General features: G+C 32.6%; 2 protein-coding genes across 3 annotated transcripts in view; both read right to left on the bottom strand.

Annotated features, from left to right (window-relative positions):
* LOC106474204 (mitochondrial intermembrane space import and assembly protein 40-like) overlaps positions 1-1,958 on the bottom strand; it is an 8,339-nt gene extending 6,381 nt beyond the window's left edge. The window contains exon 1 of the mRNA XM_013934894.2: positions 1,790-1,958. Coding sequence (XP_013790348.1) covers positions 1,790-1,811 — 22 coding nt within the window. The 5' untranslated portion in view covers positions 1,812-1,958. The remainder of the gene's footprint in view (positions 1-1,789) is intronic.
* Positions 1,959-6,724: 4,766 nt separating this feature from the next.
* LOC106474203 (actin-related protein 2/3 complex subunit 4) overlaps positions 6,725-9,696 on the bottom strand; it is a 10,847-nt gene continuing 7,875 nt past the window's right edge. For both annotated transcript variants that reach the window (XM_013934893.2, XM_022402557.1), the window contains exons 3-5: positions 8,768-8,975; positions 7,326-7,496; positions 6,725-6,880 (exon numbers count right to left, since the gene is read on the bottom strand). In XM_013934893.2, coding sequence (XP_013790347.1) covers positions 6,875-6,880; positions 7,326-7,496; positions 8,768-8,975 — 385 coding nt within the window. In that variant the 3' untranslated portion in view covers positions 6,725-6,874. The remainder of the gene's footprint in view (positions 6,881-7,325; positions 7,497-8,767; positions 8,976-9,696) is intronic.

Below are 9,696 nucleotides of genomic sequence, written 5' to 3'. Positions count from 1 at the left end.
ATTGTTTGTGGCATTTAATATGCACATAGAGAATCCATTTTTCATCATCGATGACAATTCTGTCCAAAAATGGTTCACGCACATTACTCACCAGAAGAGACAAAGCAACATCATTTGAATGAAATTTGCTGAACCATCGCTGACGCTTACAAACGTTCAAAACATTTCCATAAACTTCTTTGATATTCTTTGTTGCTACAGAGGCGTTGTTTCCCTTCTTGTATTCAAACAACATTACATGCCGAATGTGTGTCTCATCGTGTACCATCACTATAAGGGATTAGAGTATACTAAACTTTACACATTACATAGGCTACATTATCGTGACGTTTAGACAGTTCATTTAACTACTATACAAGATGTACGTTTTTTGTGGGGTGGTCATTGAAAGTGTTCCAAAACACGACATTAATTTCTTGACAACCTAATACATAAACAAAATCTACATTCTTAATCAATATCTTGAAAATAATGTTTTAAACTAAAATACTTAACTTACATGAAGAAACTACTTTAATCAAATCTACATTCTTACTCAATATCTTGTGGATAAACTTTTAAGTTTTACTTACAAGTAGTTAGCAAGACACAAGATCAAACCATGGGTGTATGTAAGGAACCCTCACATTCCATTACATATGTTAATAAGATCCAAAGTCATACAACAGGTGTCTAAAAGGAATACAATCCTTGCAGTCTGTTAGATACCTTAGCAAAAGCCAAGGTCAAACAGGTGTTTAGAAGAAATAAGATACAGTACATTAGATTATTTAGCAAGGTACAAGATAAAAACCTGGGGTATGATTCCATCTATCAGTTTGGTTGTTATTTTAATAATAAATCTAAATTGTTTTTAGTACAGCAGTTGTTTTTATTAATAATCCATTTTTAAAGCTGAAACTAATCATAACTATTTGATAAATGGTTATTCAAAGAGCTGTAAAATTTTTTATTTAACTAACAAATACCAACAATCACAAAATGCTAAATGATCATGTTCAAAAACATGTATAGAATTGTAACATGCTACAAAGTTGTTTTGTACTTTCCCATGTTTTACGTTTTACCCAGATTAGGCACTTCACATACTCAAACATGTATCCAAATGTAACATGCTACAAAGTTGTTTTGTATTTTCCCATGTTTTACATTTTACCCAGATTAGGCACTTCACATACTCAAACATGTATACAGTTGTAACTCGCTACAAAGTTATTTTGTACTTGCCCATGTTTTACATTTTACCCAGATTAGGCACTTCATATACTCAAACATGTATACAATTGTAACACGCTACAAAGTTTTTTTGTATTTTTTCATGTTTTACATTTTACCCAGATTAGGCACTTCACATACTCAAACATGTATACAAAAGTAACATGCTACAAAGTTGTTTTGTATTTTTCCATGTTTTACATTTTACCCAGATTAGCCTCTTCATGATCTTAACTTTAAGTACAGTATTTTCACTTTTACTAGCATCATTAATGTTTATTAGCCTACATACAATAATATCAATACAGAGTACTAAGTAATACTAAACACATGTGAGAAACTGGATAATAAAGAATGATAGAATTGTTAATATACTACAAATAATTAACATTATTAGTATTACTATATTGTTATTAATAGTAGTACCATTACTATTATAGTATTAGTATTACTACTAGTGAGTAATGTTAATATTACTATTAGTTAAGAAATTTTTTTTAAATAATGAAATTATGAATAAGTTGGTGTTTCGAAAAATGCGAAGAAAGAATTGTTCTTTCTCACTTGAACTTACCAAAATCTTTACAGTATGACATTTGACACAAGTAGAAAATTACTTAGTCAAAATATTTTTTTTTTGTGTGTGGAAATATATATCAATTATATATTAAACTTTACAAATTCAAGTGGGGTAACATGCAATCAGCACGTGGTATACAAATAACAATTACAATTTAGAATCTGAACAAATAGAAAATACAGTCTATGGAAAGAAAATATATTTGAAGTACATAACAGAAATTTTCCTTATAATTATGCAAACAATAAAGTAATATTAGAAAAGTATAATTGTGACCTAAGATAAAAACCAAAATATTTTAAATATCATTACTGTTTTTGATGCACGTAAGTTTCTTTTTTCTGTAATGTAATAGACAAGTGTAAGTTAGCCACAGATTCGTTTGTTCGCAAAACTACAGAATGGGCTATCTATGCTGCATCTTCCCCGGTATCAAAATCTGGTTTTTAGCGTTATAAGTTTTCAGACTTACAGCTAATCCACTGTGCCCCCACCCCCAAGATTTAAGCGATTATTTCTTGATAAAACTGATTGGAGAATAATCAAGCCCCAACATTCTGAATCGTAAAATTAGAAGAGCGAGGATTCGCGTTGCCCGCCCGCTAACGAATGTATTATGTTAGAATTAAATTTTACAGTAACTTAAACTTGTTTGTTTGTAACAGAGATATTAGACGTGTGGACGTTAAATCATAAACGTTTCAACACATTGCAGATCGAAAATTAGGAAATAATAATAGTCTTAGATATCGATACCACTATGTGAAAGAACTGTCCCCTGAATTAATAACTTATATAATTAGTTCTATTTTAAAAATATTTTGTATGTACCCCATAATCTTAAGACTGCAAAATTTTGCAATTATAAATTTCTTCAAGAAGCAACAAATTTGTACTTAAGTGATGAAACCTGGTAACGAGTATAAATTACAGTATAAAATACTGTAGTAAGCTATATTTTCGATGTTAGATGGGTGCTATAGAGAGCTAGTCATGATGATGCAATATATCTAGAAAATTTCATGAAAGTTAAAGCCTCTGTAGAATCTAGTCGCGTAGGGTTTAGAAACAAGGGTAAACATAAATACGAGACAAGATGAAGCACTTAGTTACTGAAACATGAATGAGTTGAATAATCAACATGAGATTCAGTTTAGTGTTAGTAGGGAGAGTTATCGCCTCTAATCAGTTATTCTTAGCGAGTAAGAGTTTGGCTATCTGTGCTCTACCCACCATGGGTATCGAAACCCGATTTTAGTGTTATAAGCCCGCTCATTCACTGGGGACGTCTTAAAAGTCGGGTTTAGTCGTAGCATTGTAACGTACAGAACGTGTCAAGTTATATAGGTCAAAGTCAAATTAAGTCTTCATTATTGTGAAACTAAAAATGACAGTAAATAATTGTAAACACATTTATCTTTATTATGTATTTTAGGCATTATTAAATTACCAAATATCATAATTTACGAACTTTTATTATATATTTTGTATTGTTGAGAAGTGTAGCGTGACATACAAATGTGAGTACATACGTAATTTTTCCTTTGACAACACCGGTCTTCGTTTTAAAATTTCTCGTTGTATGGTCCAATAAGAACTGTATATCAGGAGAAATTTGATAACAAAGAGTTCAGCCATTAACGAAACAATCAAAGAGCACGGAATGTTACGACAGGATTATTTGTGTTACATTCAAGTAGACATAAAATGCTCGGAAGAATGTGGACTAGAGTCGTACTCGTAAAAATTAGAATACGTTGGTTTCGAAATTTCTTTGAAGATTAGTTTAGAACATTTATTTCAAATCATACATTTGACTCCAGTTGTGCAAAATGTTTTAATTTTACTTACGCTTATACTATACTGAGCCAAACCATGTCTATGCCATTCAAAGCAGAAGTATCACCATGGCAGTGATGTGTTTCTGTTAATTTAGTGAATAGTATTTTCCACAGGTGTTGGTTTTGGAGACATTTTGAACATCAAGTGTAAATGTTCATCCAAACTATTCTTGTGAATTCCCAAACTTACAGATGTCTAAAATTTGAATTGCTGTTTTAAACTTAGTAAGTTATCAGAGCTCTTAGCATGTAGATCATATTGTTACGACAGCGGGGGTCACATGATGCTAGTAACATATTCTCGAAGGTTCGTGAATCCTCGAGTATTTACTAGATTTGCGGTATTCTTGTATATATATATAAGACCGCCAAGAAGTGACGGCAACAATGTAATTGAATTGCAGACAGAGACATATACGGACAGTTGAGTCAAGCGCGTGAGTCGTTCGTTGTGAATTATAGAGTGACTGTGGAAATTAAGTGTACTGCAAAGTTGTATTCAGAAAGAATAAACTAGTTTTATTTAAGAAAGGACTTGTGTTGCTAAAGTTTCATCGGAAAGAAATTATACGGGAAATTAACTAACGACCAGAGACGTAACAATATGAAATAATTTTTTTAATCATAATCACATAAATCTGTTAAAATAATAGCTGAGGCTCGAATTTTAAAATGGATCTGTAGTACAGTTAGCTTTATTTCCAACAATACTTACTTCTGCTGACACTTATAGCTATTACTCGACCTCCAGGGTCCTTGCTGATCATCAGATTCAATAAATCAGGGTTGGTTTACTTTTCAAAATTTAGGGAACTTGGTTCACCCATTTCATTGTTTCTCAGGACTCCCCAAAGTGCATTACTCCCTTGATTCTACTAGTGGAGCTAGGGAGTCCTTACCACACCCAGTTTCCAGTCACTGGGGTGGTGGACAGAGGCTTTTCCTCCAGAGTGTTAGAGTGAATTCCTCCACTTTTGGAGAATAGGGCGAAGTTGGGGCCTTCTTACCCAGGTCCCTGGATATTTTCCCCTAGATGTCTGTAGGAACAGTAGCAGCCTACACAGAAGCCTACTCATAATACCGGTTCAGATTTGATGATCGGCTACCCAGTTGAAATGTGAATGGTTCTTCTTTTGATCAATATTAGTTCAGTACATTCTTCATGGAAAGGGGTCCACTATTTCCTCATAATTCCAAATGCAGTGGTCCCATCCTGGGTCCTTGGTTGAGCACAGTTGTTCCATGTACTTACCATAATTCCAAAGGCAAGTGGAATGCTCCTTGCCCACTAAGTTCAGGATGAGTAAGGCATACATGATCCTGTCATTCCGAGTTTGGGAGTTGCCTTTTGGGCTTCTTCAGGTGGACAAGAAAGTTTGCCTGCTTTTGTGTTCATTACTTTCTCGTCATGATTCCTGTGGTTTGGAATGCATCACTCTATGGCTACAGGTTTGGATTCAATCAATAGTATAGATGTATATGTAGTGTTGCAGTCCAACTGTCATAGCGACCAATGTGGTATATATGGACCAAGACCCCTTAATTCCATCCCCGAGTGGTGAAATCTCGGCTATCTGGTTGGGGCTGGCCTATAGTGATGATTACTCATGTACAATTCCACCCTTGATACAGGAATTAAGTTCAGGGTGAAGAGCATACCTGTTCTGGATGTAATGCAGTTCCCCCACTTGGGTACCAATCTTATCTTGGTACACCCATGATCTATGCAGACACTTTCTGTATGGATAATTCACTAACTGGCCCCTACACCTTCTCAATGTGGGGTTCTAGCTATAAGTATGTTTTGGAAGATAACGTTTTCCTAAATAGCCAAGGGCAACTGAGTGGGGTATAAAAGACTGGAGAAAGCGAGAAAAAATCAGACCAATGCTTAGATGGACAAAGAAGAAACCCTGGAGGTCAAGCAATAGCTGTCAGTGGAGTTAAGTATTATTGGAAATCATTTTCAATTTAGGAAAATGTTAACCTTCAATGTTTGAATTTGGATGAGAAACTTCCTCTAACATCTAGATATGGATCCATTAGTTATGAATACTAGTTAGTTCAGTAGAAGTGTTTCACAAGAAGTTATTGAGTAAAGTAATCAATGTGTGAAAGATTGCACCCAATTAGTCAGATTTGCTATTAATTTAGTAAATATTTGTTAAACATTATTAGTATATTAGGCCTACAGTAGTTTCAGAGTTTATGTTAAAATGTGAAAAATGTGTTTATGTGAAAATTAATTTGTTATGGTTACATGTGTTATTATTGTTACCAGATAATCCAAAAGATCCCATCCAACAATAGATTTCGTTACAATATGATAAACATATATAAACTCTCTGATGCTAACATTCAATAGTACTTATGGGTTGTATATTAAGACAATTGGAAATTCTTTGACTTGTAATTATAGTTTTATATGTATATTAGCGAGATATATAAAAAGTTTATTGTTGAAGTTTCACAGAATGTTTCATTTATTGTGATGCACATCCACTAAAAAAAAAGGATTAAGATTATACTTCCAAATTCTTTCAAGGACTTGGAAAGATGTAATTAAATGCATTGCTACAGTACAGAACTTGCCTTTTTGATAAATCGTAGTCCAATCAGTGCTGAAGTTGTTTCCAATAAAATCCTATCAAACTTTTTTCTTTGGTTCAGTAACAACACTGAATATTAACAGAATCATGACAGTTTATTGGTAGATTCTTAGCACCTGACAACTGTCTCATCAGCTACCTGGTAATAAGAACAGTTAATTCCACTACTCATTAAACTATGTCCAAGACATTAGTAGTTTTCTGTCCACTTTTATTACTTATTTTATTCCTGATTATTGAGAATTTACTCCTAGGTGCCATGGATTTGGTGATTATTAGTTCCCACATACCCTGTAAAATTAAGACATACCCCAGGGCATACCATATATGAATTTACAGGATACCCTCGGGGTATAATTGTGCCAATTTTTAATTCCTATCACCAGATTATTCTCTTGCTATTTAGCTGATAAAAAAGTACAACAGTTTAGGATGCAATGAAGAAGGATAAATACAAAAATTTATTTAACAAGAGAGAATTATAACAAATGTCATTATTTTAATAGAATTAAACCAAATGCTCTACATAGTTTGGACCACTTAACATCAAATATCATAACAAATTACATCTTAATATTTTTATTCAAGTATGTTGAACTGCTTTCTCATCCTGTTGAAGTGGACTTTAATCAAAACTGAAAGGTAATTGTCTTGCTGTAACACTGTAATAACTTTTCTAAGCCGGTAACCAATATATGTGTGGTATAGTATAAATAATAGATTCAGAAACATTGATTGACTAATCAAGTAATTATTAATGATTTCATCATTTCAATATATACTATAATCAATTTGTTTTCAGTGACAAGGTCCTTTTTTTTTCAACAGTTGTTGTAAGATATTAACATTGATAAATATTTGTTAAACTCAACTTTGTGCTATTAATATTATTTTTATGTTGATTTTAATCTGTAATATTAGAAAAAAACCATCAACGTGTACTTCACAGGAGGATATTCTTTCCATTAAACAAAGTGTTTATACCATACCAACTTGCATTTTTAAAAGTACTACGTTGTTATGTTTTAACAGTGTGATAACTTTTTCTAGGTCAGTACTTAACATGTGTGTACATCATACCCGTTTAAGAAATTCTTCAGCACAAATTCGAGCTCTGGCATTTAATGTCAGTTTCATTTCACTGATTTCCTTGTCAATTTCCTCCATAAAATGAATGACAAAATCCACTAATTTGTGTTTATACATCTGTTCTGTGTGGAAGTTGGTAATCAAGAAGGAGATGTCATAACCCTGCACAGAAAAAAACCACAGATTGAAACCACACACACAAAAAGCTTCTTCTTACGATATATTAATACAGAAACAGTTATTGTAATAAACACAAAACCAACAAAGTGTATATCCAATCTATGTGAAAGAAAAATCCTGCAATGTACAAAATTAAAAGTTGAATATTTCATGTTAGTCTTTTGACAAATATTAAAAAACATAATTAAACCAAACTCACAGAAACCTTTTATCAATGTCTGTATATTTGAATCATGAGTTGTACACAAACTGTCAGTATATTTTAATCATGAGTTGTACACAAACTGTCTGTATATTTTAATCATGAGTTGTACACAAACTGTCTGTATATTTTAATCATCAGTTGTACACAAACTGTCTGTATATTTTAATCATCAGTTGTACACAAACTGTCTGTATATTTTAATCATCAGTTGTACACAAACTGTCTGTATATTTTAATCATCAGTTGTACACAAACTGTCTGTATATTTTAATCATCAGTTGTACACAAATAGTGACACACAAAATACACTTCCCTTTCACATGTATACTCTTAACAGCGAAAAGGACTTTTTAATATCAAGCTACCAAGATCAGTGCAAACATCAAGCTATCAGTCACTGTTTAACAGCCCTCACATCTGTTAAACTGAATGATACCTACCTCAAGCTATCAGTCACTGTTTAACAGCCCTCACATCTGTTAAACTGAATGATACCTACCTCAAGCTATCAGTCACTGTTTAACAGCCCTCACATCTGTTAAACTGAATGATACAAACCTCAAGCTATCAGTCACTGTTTAACAGCCCTCACATCTGTTAAACTGAATAATACAAGCCTCAAGCTATCAGTCACTGTTTAACAGCCCTCACATCTGTTAAAATGAATGGTACCTACCTCAAGTTATCAGTCACTGTTTAACAGCCCTCACATCTGTTAAACTGAATGATACAAACCTCAAGCTATCAATCACTGTTTAACAGCCCTCACAACAAAGCATCACATCTAAGCAATAACTATCAAAACTACTGCTATCAATAAACATTTCTGAACATCTAGACTGCATTATGAATGTTAAACTCTTTCAAGTCTGGCTTTTTATCAGCTAACTGTAACAGCTGTATGAGACTAGAGACAAATCAATTCTACTTGGATTAAAATTTTACTTATAGATATAATTGGAATATAGTAATAATAAGGGTAAAAAAATCTTAGTTTTTTCTTATTTCAAAATTCTGATAAACTGTTATTTTAAAACATGACACTAACCTCTACTGGTTTTCTTCTTAAAATAACAAAATTTTCTGCTCTCATCATCATAAACCTCATAAATTTGTGACAAAGGATCCGTTCTATTTCATCGGCCTGTTTCACAGCAATACTGATTCTAAGAGAGTTCACTGATCCTTCAATCAAAACCTTTTCCTTTTCATTTCGACTTATAACTACAGGTGTCAGAAGAAGTTCTTTGCTTGTTCTATAAAAATTAAAAAAAAGATCATAAAACAATCTAGCTACTTGAACAATGTCTGCAAAATAACATTCATGTTTAAAATAAGAAATTCAAATGTAACCTTTTAAGAAATTTATCCGATACACATACACACACACAAATGGTAATTTAAATGAAATATATTTCAAGAAGTCTCATAAAAGAAATACACATCAAAAAGCCTAAAGGTTTAATACTAGTAAGTGTGCGAGTTTATATCAAGCTACTTGTTTAACTATACTAAAATTAAGAATTTAGTATAGGCCCACATTTGTTTTACAAAATGTACATCAAAACCATAAAACTTATTTTGAAGGGGGAGGGGAGAAACAAGCTGAACTTTAATAAATTATTAAAATGTTAAAGGGACAAGAAGGAGCTTATTATCCCATCAAGGATGTCCCTTCCAGCTCCCAACTATAACCACCCCTTACTACTCATGTATTCATACAATCTTTTCTTGAACCCAGTTAAATGTTCTGCCTCCACCACCCTTGAAGGCAGCTCATTCCAAAAACCAACAACCCTGTTTGAAAAGTAATACTGTCTAAACTGCAGACGACTTCTATGCTAAAATTTGAATTATGACACCTTGTCCTTTTGTTTCCACTGCTGAACATAAAAAAAAACTTTTGATGAATCTATATTATCAATACCCTTAATAATCTTAAACACTTCAATCAAATCCACTCTGATCCATCTCCTT

The sequence above is a fragment of the Limulus polyphemus genome, unplaced genomic scaffold (assembly GCF_000517525.1).
Source record: "Limulus polyphemus unplaced genomic scaffold, Limulus_polyphemus-2.1.2 Scaffold6945, whole genome shotgun sequence".
NCBI lineage: Eukaryota > Metazoa > Arthropoda > Merostomata > Xiphosura > Limulidae > Limulus > Limulus polyphemus.
The sequence above is the reverse complement of the archived record's forward strand: the minus strand, read 5'-3'. Positions and strand labels throughout refer to the sequence as shown.